We start from the raw sequence: 17,518 nt of genomic DNA on the forward strand, positions 1-17,518 counted from the left end.
GTTTCCCAGGCTGTCTCCTTAACCAGGGAATGAGTCCTTGCTGCCTTGGGTGACAGGATGTCTCGGGGACACAGAGTCTCAGTTTTGTTTTATCTTTATCTGGTTGGAACTGGCTGAGGATCATCACTTGAGCTCCCTGTTTTTCCCCTTCCCGGAAGTTGGGATTCTTCTGGGGGCATGCAAAATCCAGCTTCTTGTGGGAAGCCTTTTCCACGGCCCCAGAGTGCTTAGCTGTCACATCCTTTTCTCTGTTTTGTTTCAGTTTTACAGAGTTTTTGGATCCATTCCAGAGAGTCATCCAGCCGGAAGAGATCTGGCTCTATAAAAATCCTTTGGTGCAGTCAGACAACATACCTACCCGCCTCATGTTTGTAAGTACCATGATTTGGTGGCCAATGTGTCCACTACCCCACCTATACACCAAATGGGCTTTGACCTTTGCTGTTCCTGTTGAAGGTAGTTGGCAGCTTTAGATAAAGAGGGAGGTAGCCCATCCAATCGAAACTCCCTTCCAGCCATGACAGGCACTGAGTCCTCACTTGCGGGATTGTGATTGTCCAACACTTTGGAAACAGAGGGGACTTACTTACCTGAGTTAACTTGAAAGTTTCCGCATAATGACAATGTAGTAGAGACGGACTGGAAGCTAGTGACAAGAATTCCCTGTCCTTTCTCCTTTTGGGATAAGCCTGAAATTTTCCAACTTGGCCAATACAGACAACTTTGCTAACTACTTGTCTGGTGACAAGATGACCCTTAGGTAGGCTGAGGAGTGAGTGGCTCATTAGGTAAAATTCTTGCCACCCAAGTGTGAGGACTGGAGATCAGATCCCATGAACACATGTAAATGCTGAGTGGATATGATGACCAGCCTGCAATCCCAGCACAGGGAAGGTGAGTCTTAGGGAGAGTGCTAGCTACACTAGCCAAATCACAAAGCTCTAAGTTCAAGGGTGAGACCTTGCCTCAATATGTAGGGTGGAGTACCATTGAGGAAGGCATTTGATTTCAATTAGTGACCTCCATACATGCTACACACACATATACATGTACCAACACACAACAGAAATATACATATGTACACCATACAGCATACACCCAGATATCTATATCTATATCTATATCTGTATCTATATCTGTATCTGTATCTGTATCTGTATCTGTATCTGTATCTATATCTATATCTATATCTATATCTATGCCTATCCCGTATCAACCACTAGACGTTATCTATGTCTCTCTCTCCTAGAATGAATGAGGAAACACCCAATCAAGTGATATAGAATGGGGTTACTCTTCCCTCCTTTCCTACCATTCAGCGATTACAGCCTTTTACCTTTCCCTCCCTGTGTTCCAGTGCATACGAAAGACTACCTCATATAGTCCTAGACTGTCAGAGAGGAAGGGGTCATTACTATCCACTGCTTGCCGGGTCAGAAGTGCACCCCAGAGAGATGAGGGAATTAGTGGGTGACAGTGTCTGATCTGGGTAACCAACTATGAAGTTCAGCTATCCTCCTTGAGAATTCCCTGGATGTTCCAGAGAGTCAGGAACTCCTTGCTGATGCTGTTACTCTTGGAGCATTGCCACTGAGCCATTCTGTAACAGAGGAAACAGTCACAGTCTCCCTCCACCCGCCCGAAACAATAATAAAACTTTCAGATGGGCTGCCTGGTGGATGGAAGGTGATTCCTTTTGACCCACAGACTATGTCTGTGCTTCGGGGGACTACAGTGACTATTCCAGGCATTCATGATGCACATAGGACTATTTGAAAGAATGTCGCCATTTTACAGAAGAGAGCATTTTAAGGAATGATGGTCGGAAAGATTCATATCTGCAAATGAAGATGGCTGCTGCCCTGCGCGGACAGTCAGGTGTTGTAAAAATGGCTGCCACCCTGCGCGGACAGTCAGGTGTTATTACAGTTGCTTTCATAATTACTTTTCAGCTGAGGAAAAGAAAATAGGTTCTATAAATCTTGGAGGAAGTGAAATATTAAGGTTGGTTGGCAGTAGGGCATAACAAATACTCATGGATTACAATAAGATTCGTTTCCAATTCTATTCTAACTCAATAAATCCTAGATATGAACAAACCAGTATGTGGCTAATGACTTCACAGCACAATTAGGGGAAAACGTCTGTTTATCACTCAGACCCGCTCTTCCCTGGGCTTTGCATTTGATGTGCTGTAAAATGCAATTTGGATGAATGTTCATACAGGACACCAAGAGAAATTTGCGGCTCTGGCCTAGATTTATGAACAATGGATCGTTTCGAAGACTAAATGCCGACACCACAAATGTTCTAGCTACAGACAGGAATGGGCTGACATGATTTGCATATTGCCAGTGGTTGGGATGAGATTTGAAAAGGTCATCCAGTGCCATGGTTTCTGGAGACTAGAAGTATGTTTGGCTCCGCGCCCTGGCTTACTCTCTAATCTTACAATGAAACGAGTTCAACCTTTTGTTTTGTTAATAGTGGTTGATGAAGCACATGCATTCAGTTACAAGCTCAGTGCAGCCCATCAGAGCAACAGGAAAGCAGAAGCACCAATTAAAATACCCAAAACTCAAAGAGGGAAAATATTTTGTTATCCCATAATAAGATTTGTTCTCACAGACTTTATTAAGAGCATAATATGAGCTATTGTTTGTCAGTTTGGGTTCTCAAAAGCTTCCCCAGTGTCTTCAAGAGAATGTTGGGTGGAGCTTATAGTGTCACTTATATCTAATCTAGGTCAGTCCCTCTTAGAAGCTCAAATTCTACTCATTTGTTTATCGTATGTGTGTGCATGTGTGTGTGTGTGTGTGTGTGTGTGTGTGTGTGTGTGTGTGTGCACATACACACATGCCATGGTGTGCTTGCCACAGTCAGAAAACAGCTTGGGAGCATTGGTTCTTTTCCTTATTCCATGTGCATTCCTGTGATGGGATTCCAGATGTTTGCATAGAGTGCCTCTGTTGGCTTGTCCACCTCACTGGCCTAAATTTCCTTCTTTCATATGTAAATTTTGGGACTTTTACATAAGTTGGACTGTTTTCATCTGAAGGTGAATTTTCTCACTTTCCAACTGAAATGTTTTCTTAGGAGCTAGCATTGATCCAGGTGCTTCCTTATCCAGTAATTAGCGGCCCCAAGTTATAAGTCATGAGTACGCATGTGTGAGCACACAGGCATGTATGTTTGTGTGTATTGCAATCCCTTCGTCAAATGTAACCAGAAAAATAATAGAGTAAAGGTTTGTTGATTGAGTCAAAGTTCAGTCAAGGAGAATAAATGCTAATGGTGTCCTCAGAGAAGCTCCGACTCACACTTGACCTGCCCAAGGCTCCTTCAGTGCAGGCACCGGGTGTGGGTATGGTGGACTGTTCAATGCCAAGAACTTCTTTTTTCCCCCATGATGAATCTGCATTCTTGTTGATCAGAGAGACAGACCAAGGATTCTTTTCAGAAGTACCGATTCTTGACTTAGCATTTCCCCATCATTCCCAAGCAGCCAGCCCCTTGCCAGAGGCTATGCTGTTATTCAAAGGAGGTCAGCCTCTCTTGCTGAGTGTGTGGGATTTATCAGAGCATGGCTAAACACCTGCTCTTGGTGTAGGCCATGTCAGTTGGTTATGGATGCTGCTCAATGTACCCTCCATTAATGCTGTGTTGTGCATTCAGGGCATACTTCCAAAGAACATGTTGTAGCTAGGGGAGACAGTAAAGGCTGTGGAGACTAGGAAGTCAGGTCAGGTGTGGAACACATCCTCAGGGACCCTGCATATCTACTCTGATATGAAATAGGATCTAGAAAGGTCAGAGAGGAGACTCAGGTAAACTTCCATGGGGCTTCAGCGCCTTTACCATCATTGCCTTAGAGTTTCATCGCTGTGAAAGGATGCCATGACCAAGGCAAGTCATACAGGAGCACAGTTAATTAGAGCTTGCTTACAGTTTCAGAGATTTGTTCCACTGTTATCATGGCAGGAAGCCTGGTGGCACGCAGGCAGACATGGTGCTGAAGGAGCCAAGAGCTCTGCATCTTTAGCCACAGGCAGAACATATATAACATCTCAAAACCCACCTCCACAGTGACACACTTCCTCTAACAAGGCCACACCCACTCTAACAAGGCCACACCCACTCTAACAAGGCCACACCCACTCTAACAAGGCCACGCCCACTCTAACAAGGCCACGCCCACTCTAACAAGGCCACACCCACTCTAACAAGGCCACGCCCGCTAATCAGACCGTCTCCTATGCGCCAAGCATTCCAACATATGAGTCTATGGGGACATTCCTATTCAAATCACCACAATCATCATCATCATCATCACCATCACCATCACCATCATATTACCCATGCTCATCTCTATCATTGCCATGAACAACCACGGCAGCCATCTTTTCTTGAGGACAAGAAACACATAGCAAGCAGCCTCTCGGTTGACGCTTCTCAGAATCTCTCAGCACCATGTTGCATCGGCTCAATAAGTTCAGGGTGAAAAGCCGAACAGCTTTACCAAGATCTTACAACTGTTTGAAGCTAGACCAGACCCTCTCAGGACACCAAGAAGTCATTCTGCTATGTGGCCTCTTTCGGACTGGGGTGAGGTGGAGAGAATGCAGACATAAAAGCTCTAAAGTGGGAGAACAGGGCCCTGGAGGCTCACTGAGTCAGAGCTGGTTGGGGAAGGGGTGGTGTATAAAGGGTGAAGGGTGCAGAGGAAGCAGGAATGGAACCAGATGGTGGATGCCTTCAGATGATGATGATGGTGATGATGATGATGATGATGATGATGGTGATGGTGATGATGGTGATGATGGTGATGATGATGATGGTGGTGGTGGTGATGGTGGTGGTGGTCGTCATCCTCATACTCACTCACTCACTCACTCACTCACTCATTCACTCTCTCACTCACTCCCCCTGCAGCCATGAATCATCCGCCATGAGCCAAGCCCAGGGCTATGAAGTAGGGATGCTGAACCGAATCAATGTGGCTTCTATTCTTGTGGAGGCACAGACAGGAAAGTCAGCTAGCAAGTTCAGCCTTGCTGGACAACCTTTGAAGAGCAATTTACACTTAACTAGGGAACTGAAAAGAGAGCTCTGCAAAATTTCCCTTGCCTCTCAAGGAAATACCAACCCAAGACTCAGTCCCTTTGTCTCTTCCTGTTCTGCAGGGCACACCTGATTTTTATCTCTCAGTTAAAATCCTCCTGTCACTGGGATGATTCGCTAGGAGGGTTTCCTATTCTGGGATGCTTTTAAAGAAGATAGGAACTAGTCAATTTGGGGAGAGGATAGAAGGAGAAGAGACAAACTTGGCTGGTGATAGACAGTTTAATTTGTAGTCTCCTTTTAAGTCTTTGACAGCCCTTTCTGTGGCGACAGGTTGCCATTGTTTACCCAAAGTAGGGACTTTGCTGGGTGTCTGTGTTCTGGAGTCCTCTTTAAAATCCTTCTGTTGTCCACCGTTATGTAAGGTGCCAGAGCTGGAATGCACTTAGCCTCTGTGCTGTGGCATAACTGAGCCTTGGTGACCACCGCCCCAGTGAGATTCCTGACATTGAAATGCTTTGGGTTCGCCTCCCCTCAACGTTTCCTGCTGCATTCATGTCCCCTTTGCCGGTAGGCTGTTCTAAGTCATGCCCTTTCCTAGACACAGCTGGGACAGCCCAGTGCTTTTCAGCATGGCTGAGGCAGATCTCATTTCTAGATGGGGTGGAACTAGGACACTGGGGACCTTTCCTGTGTGGAATTCACTGGTAGACATACACTGCTTGGGCAAGGTGCCTGGAAAATTCTATTCAGTCTTATTCCCAACTTTCTTCCTCTCCCCAGCTCTCTCCACTGGTATCAGGTAGGTTTGTGTGGGATACATGTGAATCCCATATGAGATCCTGGAACCCTGTGGGTGTAGTTTGAATTCATGTTGCACTCATTTTGGGGTATGGTGAGACATCAGATAAGAGATAGGGGGAGGGGATGGTATATATAAATATGTCTCTGCTCTGCATTGGGCTCTCTGTCCCCAAAGATGTTGCAGATACTTGCTATATTTGTGACTTTTTTCTGTTGCTGTGATAAATACCACAAACATAGAAGGATTTTTTGGGGGGCTTATGGTTCCAGAGGGATAAATGTCTACCACTATCACAGGGGAAGACTGGCAGCAGTCAGGGTGACCAGAGAAGCTTGCTGGCTGAGTGCTTACATCTTAAACCACAGCAAGAAGAAGGGAAAATGAACTGGGAACGACGTGCAGCTTTTGAAACCGGAACACCTCCGGTGATGTACCTCTTCCATTCATACCTCCTAAGCCTTCCCAAATGTAGCCACTGACTGGGGGCAAATGCCTAAAACTACCTGTGACAGTGGTTCTCAACTTGTGGGCTGTGACCATTGGTATTTTCAATGATCTGAAGAACCCCAACCATATATCTATATCTATATCTATATCTATATCTATATCTATATCTATATCTATATCTATATCTATATCTATATATTTTGCTACTTCATAATTGTAATTTTTGTCCCTGAACAGTGTCTCAGTTCCTAAGACCATTGGAAATATGTGTTCTCTGATGGTCACTACCCACTGGCTTAGAACTGCTGCTGTAGGACATTCAACCAAACCACCATATATGGCCAGGACAAAGGCAGACTGGCGCCTCCAGCGTTGCTAGGATATAGGAAAGGAAGATCACAGTCTTCAGCTGCCCACAAATACTTCTTTTCAGAGATGGAGCTGGATGCTCTCTGTCAGGCTATGGCCCTTTTCTGGAAGAATTCTTGAGGTGCAGAAACTGTGCCCCTCCTCTGGGGTACTTAGTGCTGGCTCAGTAAGCAGTTCCGGTGTGGAAATTTCATAGTGTCATAAAGCAATCCTAAATTGCATCTACTCAGGAGAGTTTCACAGTGGGTACAATGAAGGCTGATGTTGGCAGAGGCAGAGGGAAGAGAGACTTAAGAACAAGAGGTCTGTGTCAGGGACAATGCTTAAAGAAAGCCTTTGCCATCGGGCCCCTCGTAACTCTCCTAGTCCGGATTCTTGGCTCTGAGCCTGCACACTTCTCACTTGATCCTCTGTCCCTATTTGGGCCAAACATCCTACTTTAAAGTCCCCTTTACCAGCCTTTGGAGCCTCACAGAGAAGTCTTTTCCTACTTGTACTTAATTTGGAGTTTTATTTCGGCCTGCATATATGAACACATGTTGACTAGTGCTGTCTCTTAATAGTTTCTTTTGCTCTATGTTATTTCATTAATGCTTGATTTGGTGGTGGTGTCAGTAAAGGTCGCTGGTTAATGAGTTGCGCTCTCCCCTTCAGGAGCTTGTGATATGAATTATGGCTGTAAAGGATGGGAAACAGCGAGGCTGGTGAACTTGATGTTTGCATTCGGAGACAAAATGGATTCTTGAGCCTTAACTGTGGTCTTGGCTGTCAGAAAGTTGTCCTCTAGACACTGGTTTTCAGAATCCGAACGTAGAAATGTGTTTCTCAATCACCAGGATCAGAACTGTTTAAGATCCATGTTTTTAAAAAGTGATCATCAGTTCCCAGACCGGCTGTCATTCAAGTACATCATTATCATGTCAGCAAGCCCTGAGGTTATTCAGATATGAGCAGTTGCCATCCAAATGACTTGGTCAGTTGATTTTTGAAATAACCATGTCACTCAGCACCATAGCTGATAAGGGGACAACCCAAAACCAGTTAGTATCATTCATGGTCACAAAGGTATGATGACAAATAGGAAGGAAGACCTTCTGGTGTCTTGTAAACCATCTCTGAAGCCAGAGACCAAAATAATAAGACCGAAATGAGAAGAATTTGTTTGGAAAGGTCATGGCTATTTTCATGAATTCCATCCATGATGACTTAGTCACATCAGGAAATCCCTCTGCAAAAAGTGGCATTTCACCTGAGTACAGTTAAAGAATTCCAAAGTAGGAGTACTATTTCTTTTCACTAACTGATTTGTACTGTGTCAAACTGTCCCGAGATTGTTATCCTGAGATATTTCACATGGAGAGTTCAGTAAGTAACTTTCCTTTTGGTGACAGCAGTAATTAAAACTAACTTATTAATTTTAGAAAGCTTGGTTAGAGACTCCATATTGGAGACAGAAAACTGGCCTAAGAAGACTGGTCTTGTAACTCATAAGCTGTCTGTTTCCAGGCCCATCGCTGAACACGGGAAGTCATGTCAGAGCCATCATGAGCCTTATATATTCCTAAAACACAAACTGCCTCATTTAGTGCTTTGTGATGAGTCTGGCTGCATGTGGCCCCCACCAGCTTCATTCCATGAGTATTTGTGCAGAGGAAAAGTGCTAGATGGTGCCTTAGCTACTTCTCTTGTTGCTACAACCAAATACCTGACAAGAAGCAACTTAAGGGAGAATGGGTTTATTTTGGCTTACAGTTGGAGGGGGTACAGTCCATCATGGTGGGGGAGTCATGTCAGTAGAAATAGGAGGTAGCTGATCATGTTGCATCTGAGCCAAGGGGGGGGAGAGAGAGAGAGAGAGAGAGAGAGAGAGAGAGAGAGAGAGAGAGAGAGTCAGTCAGACAGACAGAGAGACAGAAAGAAAAATGAGTGCTGGCCTTCAGCCTCTATCTCTTTGTCATTCTCTTTGGGATCCTACCCAGGGAATAGTACTGCCCACAGTTAGGTTGAGTCTTTTTCTACCTGAATTAACCCAATCTAGAAACTCCCTTACAAACATATCTAGAAGTTTGACATCCAGGTGAAGCAGGTGAAATTGAAAGGAAGAATTTGTATAAAGGGGCTCACTTCTAACCTGAAGGGGAAAAACTGGATATTCAACAAAAGAACTCCAAAGAGGAATGAATTGATTGGCCTTCATTAAGAAGTCCCAACTCATGTTGCTAGGGAACCTACAGTCATTCCTCTGACACACACACACACACAGAGAGAGAGAGAGAGAGAGAGAGAGAGAGAGAGAGAGAGAGAGAGAGAGAGAGAGAGAGAGAGAGAGATGGGGAGGAGGGGTGGAAGGAAAACTCCAGAGTGTTACTGATGCTGATGAACTACTGTAATTATACACTGTTCTTTACTCTTTCCAAGGCTCCCACTTTAAATGTGGCTCCTAGCAATTACAAATCAATTAGAACCTGCAATCAGACCTCCAGTTTCCCAGTCTGTGTTTTTGCTCCACATAGACAAATTGCCCTTCTTTGTTTAAGGTCAGTTCAGTAAGGTCATTTGACTGGTGAGTTGAAGCTAACCAGGACTAATTATGGGTTGCACATCTGAAGCAGATCAGTGTCCTCATGAGGAATTGTTCCTTGTTTCTTCCAGGCAATTTCCTTCCTCACACCCTTGGCTGTTATTTGTGTGGTGAAAATTATCCGGCGGACAGACAAGACTGAAATTAAGGAAGCCTTCCTAGGTAGAGTATTCACAGTTCTTGCTTTAGGGGCTGGGAATGATCTTAATTAGATAATCACATTTGAAAAAAAATCTCATTTACACCCAACTGATTTTTTTTCCTTTTGGTCAAAATTAAAACTGTGGAAAAATAAGATAAGCTTAAAAGGACTTGAGCCCATGGGGAGGAACGGCATTCACAAGCGGGGTTCTCAGAAGGCACCCAGGAGAGACCTATATATTTTAGTCACTTCCCTGTCCAAAGGGCTTTCTCATGGTCCAGGAATGATGGCTCACACCTTTAATCCCACACACCTGGGCAGAATCAGGTAGGTTTGTGCAAATCAAGGTCTACTAATCTATATAGGAATTCTAGTCTAGCCAGGGCTATAGGCTGAGAACCTCCCTTCCCCCTTCTATCTCTCTGTCTCTGTCTCTCTCTTTCTTCTCTATCTCTGTCTCTCTCTCTCTCACACACACACAGAGAGAGACAGAGAGAGACAGAGAGAGACAGAGACACAGACAGACAGAGACAGACAGGGGCAGAGACAGGGAAAGACAGTGACAGAGACAGAGAAAGACAGAGTCAGAGACATAGACAGAGACAGAGAGAATATCCTACTGGGCTGTTTTAGCAACTAAAGTAATTTAACCCATGTCTAAATGTCCAGCTTTTTAATCCCCTGGAAAACTAAATTGGATTGCCTGTATATATTTTAATGAGTTATCTAGACATTCATCCCTAAGTCCCCAAGCTTGGGTTTGGCATAGTCTCTGGACCTGCCATCCTCTGGAGTAGAAATCTAGAACCCGAGTTCCTCACTGAGGGATGCGTTTGTTAGTTGTTTGTTAGTTGCTGGGCTTTAGTGATGAAAATATACAGGATATTCCTCCCTTAGTGAGGGAGGATGGATGAGGTGGTGTGTGTCTAAAGGACAAAGAACTGGTTTTATGTAACCAGACTTTAGTTATGTCTGTCTAGTTGAAAAGAATAATGTTCAGTTTTCCTTTCAAATTAGCTAGAGTAAATAGTGGGTTTAAAGACAGAGCTAAAATAAACAATCTTATCAACTCCAAGGAAAGGAGGGGACAGAACAGCAGTGCCTCATGGGTCTGCAATGGGAAGAGAGCTGAAAGGCCAGGAGCTCACGAACAACTCTGCCTGAAATAGGCCATCCCCCAGCCCCTCCACTTCCTGTCTCCTGTCCTCCCTAGCCTTGGTTTCTTAGGCCCCGGATGTGAGACCTGGGCTCACAGTGGTGCCACTTTCTCCCTATGTATCTCTCTGACTGTTCAACTCTGGTGGCACCCACTACTTCCACTCTATTTCTTGGTTCCAGTCTTACTCAATTGCTTCTCCAGGCTGAGAGTAAAGCTGTGACTCTAGCCAGCCTGAAGTACCATGCTCACTCTCTCCAGTCAGGGGTGTTCTCCAGGCTGCTAACCTGTAGACTGAGAGTTTGGTCACATGGCCTCGGCTTGGGTTGTGATGACAAAGTTTTAAATGTTTTCGTGGGGGTTGGGAGCATCGGTACCCTCCTATGACCGGCTTCAGTAGCAGGGCAGCATTTGGATGGATACTATGGTGATCTTTAGAACATCCTACTGGGTACCCTCTCTGTTGGCTTGGAAATCCCTTCACCTTATTTTATGCTGTGGTTGCTTCCTCACATAGAATCCCAATATAAATGACAGAGGGTAAGAATGGTCTGTCTTGTTTGTGGCTATAATTTACTGCTGGCTATGGTGCTGTGTTCCTGTGGTGTCTCCAAGCATGCCTGGTTACCTCCTTCAGACATTTTCATTCTCTGCTAAATCTCCCTTAGGGTGATGCTTCGAAATTGAGCACCATACTCTGCCTCCTCTACAGTAACTAAAGAGGAATTATTGGCTGTTCTGTTTGCCGAAATCAATGAGTTCTTGTCTGGAAAATGACGAAAAGCCAGCAGTGTGCACAGGGGGTTGCAAACAACCCATGCTTTTAAGCAAGGCTTGGCAGCAGGGAGGGGGACTTCAAACACCAAGGTCAGAGAAGTAGACGGTTTCTCATCAAGCCTGGAATTCAGATCTCTCTCAGGGAGTGGGGTTTAGTTGTCATGTCCGTCCTGTACTTGAGGGTCTTTAGAAGATTTAACATAGTCATTTATTTATATCTTAGTCCCAGTGTTCCCCTCTGCTACCTATGTGCAAGAATGGCAGTCCTTGTAGCATCTAGGTTATAGGCTTTCAGGCTGTAGAACAGCCAGAACTCTGTTATGGAAAGACTGGAGTATTAGACTGCCTAAAACTATGCAAACAAAACAAATGACAGCATAAGCTCTCAACTCCTCTGGCACGCCCATATCCCATAGCACCCTCAATGCAAGCCCCTAGCAAGTAAACCTGTAAGACATGACACTTTGAATTTCTTTCTCAGTCTTGTTTGTATTTCTGATCCATCAGTCAAAGTGGTCTGTCAGATTGTGTGAAAACATCACATGAATTAGACCTGTGGTGCTCTTGTTAGTCAGCAGGCTCAGGTTAGTCTGGGGCCATGCGTTCTCCTGCCTATCCAACCACCGATCAGTCATTTTTCTAAAGAATACGGAAGATAGGAGTAGATGCCTCATGAGAGGGCCCTGCATCAATACCCTGTCATTTTGAGGCCTTCTCATCAGGTACCCTATCCATTGTATCACTCATATAAAAATTAATCAGTTGTTTGTACTTCCAGAATGCCAAAGCGACTCCCACACTCCAAATCTCATCTCTCTAGCTTTTGATCCTTCTCTGTCTCTTTCCAGCATTTGGATCATATAGCAAATTTGCTGGTTGTTGGGTGTCTTAGTCAGAGTTTTTAATTCCTGCATAAAACATCATGACCAAGAAGCAAGTTGGGGAGGAAAGGGTTTATTCAGCTTATATTTCCACATTGTGTTCATCACCGAAGGAAGTTAGGACAGGAACTCACACAGTGTAGGAACTTGAAGGCAGGAGCTGATGCAGAAGCCGTGCAGGAATGCTGCTTACTGGCTTGCTTCCCCTGGCTTGCTCAGCTTGCTCTCTTATAGAACACAAGACTATCAGCTCAGGGACGGCACCACCCACAATGGACTGGGCCTTCCCTTTTTGATCACTAATTGAGGAAATGCCTTACAGCTGGATCTCATGAAGGCATTTCCTCAAGGGAGACTCCTTTCTTTGTGATAACTCCAGCTTGTGTCAAGTTGACACACCAAACCAGCCAGTACATTGGGGTTTTCTAGCTTACTCACTTCAAACCTTTGGAAAGAGTGTATTGTGCTGTGACAGGCCCACTCAGCTCCGAATGTGTATGAGGTATATTGTGCTCTGGATTGACAGAACTGTGAATGAAGTTCACACAAATTTCTGTGGGATGAAGAGGGAGCAGCTGCGATGCTTACTCACAGATGGCTTGTCTGCACTGAGGCCATGCTCCCAAGCTAAGACTGAGTGGAACTCCCTTAGAAAACATGGCAGGACCAACTCTAACAAGGAGGACACCACCGTCATTTCTGTGATCTCTCACAGTTTATTGTCAGGAATCTCAGAGAAGTCAGCCCAGATAACCTAGGGGAATTTCTCAGTTCTGCAGAAGAGGCCTCACCTCTGCTGTGAGCTTACAGACTAGAAGGAAGTCAATATTTCAGGCAGGAAAGATCTCTATGTACAGACTGTCCTTACCGGATTGTCCCTATGTTCTCTGAACTCAGAACCAGACTATGGCCAAGCCTGCACATTGGGCATTTTCATGGTAGTGCTGTGGGACCGACTCATGCTCAGCTCCCCAACAGGGACCTACCCCTTCTTTTCCACTATATTTATATATAGCCAAGAATTTCCCATCACCCACCACCAAACACCACTCAGGTGTTTGGTTTCCCTTTCCGTAAGTATCTACCCCAGCCTTCTCCTTCCTTCCATTTCTTACAACTTGCTAAAAGCAGGTGGCTCTGTCTTCACTCTAGTAGCCTGTGGCCTGGTGACTGTCAAGGCCATGCTTTCTGCATATAGAAGAGCTCATCTGTCACACTTAATGTTAATGAATCACTCACGGAAGGTCCTTCCCGAAAAAGGCCCTCTGCTGCTCTCATCTGACATAAATCTCTGCTGGCATCAAGCAGTTAATATTTGCCAAAGAGAAATGGTAGCTCACATCTTTGACTACTCAGCAAAGCACAAGAGAACCTGGGCTTCTGTTGCTTATGTAAGACATTTGACCCTCATCACATTGACGGTGATGACTATGCCTAAGTCCCTTTAACAAACTCTAAGAGAGGGTCAAGGTTTTTGTAGGGAAGGGGTTTTGTAGGGGAAGTCGGCAGGTTTCCAGGCTGCTTGGAGGTCCCTGGGCTGTATATTTTAAAACAATGTATTCCAGAAGTTCTTGCTAGTCTAGATGACAAAAGTCACCTCCTGGACTCTCCACCGTTTTGGAAACAGTGATGGACAGCTTTTGGCAGGTGATGGGTCAGCGGTGAGACAGAGGCCTGGCAAGGCTGTCTGGCTCTTCAGAAAGATTCCGGCAGCTGCTCTGATTTGAATTATGTCTGAGGAGGTTGCCAAGAAGAAATAAGAAAGTTATGTGTTTTGCTACCAGTAAAAGAAATTCTATATGCTGTTGTATTAAATCTGTTTATATCAGGCTGGAAAGTGATAGATAGGTTTGTTTGTGAGGCTCAAAATTCTGGCAAAAAAGGAAAGATAAATTTCTTGTCATAAGAATGTGATATTTTATGGGACAAACTCCATAGCCCTGCCCCAATTGCATTTTTCCCTAGCAACAAGGTCTCCCTTTATGTTTTTAAAATATCATTTAACAACTCTGTGGTCATAAACTAAATCTAATCACAGATGATGATGATGGTGGTAGTGATGATGATGATGGATGATGATGATAGTTGTGATGGTAATAAAAGTGATGGTTGATGATGATGGTGATGGTGATGGAGATGGTTGCAATGGTGATGGGTGATAATGGTGATGATAATGGTGGTGATAATGGTGGTGGTGGTAATGGTAGTGATGGTGATGATATGTTGATGGTGATGATGATGGTGGTGGTAATGATGGTGATGATGATGGTGGTGGTAATGATGGTGATGATGATGGTAATGTTCATTATAGTGATGATGATTTTTAAATTTGAGAACCAACTGGTTTTTTCTTTTTCTGTCTGTTGGTTTTGTTTTATAGCAGTGTCCTTGGCTCTTGCTTTGAATGGAGTCTGCACAAACACTATTAAATTGATAGTGGGAAGGTAAGTTCCACAAAGAAACACATGATGTCTTATACCTCAAAGTTCACCTATATGGCAACTATGATCAGAGGACACCGGGAGGACAGATTCCAGTGTGTCTGATTTTCCATTAAATTGTTGCTCTTCTGGGATTTATGGCCTTCAGATCTCTTCTCTCCTTTAAATTATGAACTCATTACTTTAGAGAGGAGTTCACTTGTAAGACAGTGTGTCCACTGGCTGGCTGAGCACATTTTCTCTTGGCCAAAACCTGCAACTGTCATCTCCAAAGTCATCCACTGCTATCCCAGGCCCTTGGCAGGCTTAGTCATCACTTATCAGTGTTGGCCTTTAACAAACTAATCAGATCACTTATGTATGTTGTCTTTGGAATGAGATGTATGGGTTGGCATTTCAGATCTGGCTTTATGACACACTTCCCTTACCGCTCCTGAAAAAAAAAAAAAAAAAACAATCTTGAGTCTCCATTTGCTTCCCCTTCTCCTTTGGTGGCTCCGGTAAAGAGTCAGAATCAGCCAATGAAACACCCTAACCTGAAAGTTCCTCCAGGTCTCCATGCTCAGCATGCACTTGGGGCCTAGATAAAGTGCTGATTCTCCAGCCTCACCCCCTGAGATTCTGGTTGAGTAAGTGGACAACCACATTAGGAAACAATGGCTGGGTCTGAGAAAGACAGGACAGGAACAGCTCTGATAGGTCGCAGAGGCACCTTCCTGATATCCCAGAGCTAGGAAGATCACTGAGTCTGTACGTGACAACTATGACTCAGTATGCCAAGTAAAAAGGGCATCTTCTTGCAGCATTAGCAAGCCTCACCCTTGGTCTACACACAGCAGTGCTGGAGTTGAGCCCATAGAGTAGTGGGCTGGCACGTTTCTATGAGTCAATCCTCCCTCAAGTAGAACATTCAGACTGTGGTGAAATCCTGGGCATAGGATTCAATTCTGTGGCTGACAGCTTATGTTTGCCACTTATGGATCATGGATGATCTTGGCAGGAGTACTATCTCCTACAGCACCCTGACCCTGCTTTAAGGATTCTCATAGGCTCTATATACATGGTGGATATGCAATGCCTCCCACACCCAAAGCTAAGTTAATATTAGCTTGGATGGCTCTGGAGGGCCTGGCTTCAGCCAGAATCACCCTTCTTTCCTCTAGAGATACCTGTCCCACTCCTGCTCTAAACCAGAGCCACCAGCCTGGGTCACTGAACTCCTCACACTGTGTGACTGAGCTGTCAGGTTTCCCAGCCAAGTTGAGGGCCACTGAGGTGAGAAAAGACAACTGACCACCAAAACTTGGCATGTAGCATCTCAGAACCTGGAGGCAGGGTCTAGGTTGACCGAACAGTAAAACAGGAAGTCCTCTCGATTCTGATGATGCCTAGGTGCCTCTAGGAAGGTTCACTACCTAATGCTCAAGACCTCACCATTGGCCATGTATTCCTTTCTCCCTTTTAGATGTAGAAATGTGGCCGGGGAGGGTAGAAGCCTCCCTAAGGCTACAAACCTAACTCCATTTCAGACCTTTGTGACCCCAAAGAATGAGCTTTTCCTCAGCAACCATGTCTGAAGGGTTCTCAGGGATCTCCTGTGGAGGATGACAGAGGGGTCCTGAGGAGGGTTGGGATCTGTGGGGAGGTGGGGTCAGCTTGGGGCACATTGTGATGGCAGCGTCCTATATTGAAAATGTCCATGGTGTCTTTTGTAGACCTCGCCCCGATTTCTTTTACCGCTGCTTTCCAGATGGGGTGATGAATTCAGAGATGCACTGCACAGGTGACCCTGACCTGGTGTCGGAGGGCCGCAAAAGCTTCCCCAGTATCCATTCCTCCTGTAAGTTCAAGGGGAAGACATTCTTGTCCTCCTGCTCGCTTTCTTGGGGGTGTTTAAGAGAAATGGTTTTGGTATTTGAATATTAGCACAGTGTAGTTTTCTTCACTGTGGGATGGATGGTTTAGAAAAATAGTGTTCCTTGGGAAGTCATGAAAGCCTGTAGCTAAGGCTCCAGATTTTATACAGTGCTGTATTGCTGTATATGTTGCTTTTGTGAGCTTAGAAGAGTGTGGCATGAGAGGCATGAGACATTTCAGCCTTGGAAGGTATGACACAAGAATTTGACAGTACAAAGGGAATCTACCAAGCTCCTTGACAACCAGTGTTCAATTGAGCATTGTATCTAGTATTTTTTTAACTGAGGTGTATTATACATATGAACAAATATATAACACATGTGCATATAGATAATGCATATGAAAATATGTATGTATGCACATGAATCTCAATATGCTGTTTCACTATAGATTCTAAATCCTAGATCAGCTTTACACAAAGGCTTGTCTGAACCAGTAGCAGAATAGCATAGCAGAAAGAAACAAAAGCAAAGAAATAAGAAATGCCACAGACCTCTGAATTGTGACACATCCTGGCTCTACCATGCCTTGGCTCTCGAATGTCACCTTTCTGAGTCCAGCTGTGTTAATGGAACTAGAAATGCCTCTGTTCTCAGCAGACGGGAGGATTAAAGTCAGCGATCATGATTACTAACATTTCTGGAGAATCCTTCAAAACCAGAATGTGGAAGTGCATTGTTTTATTTAATCCCTCCAGAATAAGGCGCTTGGACCTTGGACTTGTAACCGTGGCTCTTCCGTTATTATTTATTACCACAGCTGGTGTCGCCACTCACTCCGGTGGGGTTTATTGACTGACTTAGACACCAGGCATTGGTCCTAGGAATCCAAAGATAAACAAGGCAAAATACAGCCCTGGGAGTCCACGGGAATAGGCTGTCTGTGATGTTATGACTCTTGGGATAATTGGAAACAGACTATGGCTGCAGGTAACTCCTCGG

The 17,518-nt window shown here is 44.7% G+C and overlaps 1 protein-coding gene across 2 annotated transcripts in view; it reads left to right on the plus strand.

The window, feature by feature from the left end:
• The first annotated feature begins 260 nt into the window (after nucleotides 1-260).
• Nucleotides 261-17,518, plus strand: part of Plpp4 (phospholipid phosphatase 4) — a 78,981-nt gene continuing 61,723 nt past the window's right edge. Inside the window, exons 1-4 of one of the 2 annotated variants that reach the window (XM_032893482.1) lie at nucleotides 261-371; nucleotides 9,335-9,425; nucleotides 14,600-14,663; nucleotides 16,376-16,500. In XM_032893482.1, the coding sequence (XP_032749373.1) occupies nucleotides 366-371; nucleotides 9,335-9,425; nucleotides 14,600-14,663; nucleotides 16,376-16,500 (286 nt within the window). In that variant the 5' untranslated portion in view covers nucleotides 261-365. The remainder of the gene's footprint in view (nucleotides 372-9,334; nucleotides 9,426-14,599; nucleotides 14,664-16,375; nucleotides 16,501-17,518) is intronic. The other variant, XM_032893483.1, reaches the window with a different exon arrangement.

The sequence above is a fragment of the Rattus rattus genome, chromosome 2, assembly GCF_011064425.1.
Source record: "Rattus rattus isolate New Zealand chromosome 2, Rrattus_CSIRO_v1, whole genome shotgun sequence".
In the NCBI taxonomy this organism is placed as follows: Eukaryota; Metazoa; Chordata; class Mammalia; order Rodentia; family Muridae; genus Rattus; species Rattus rattus.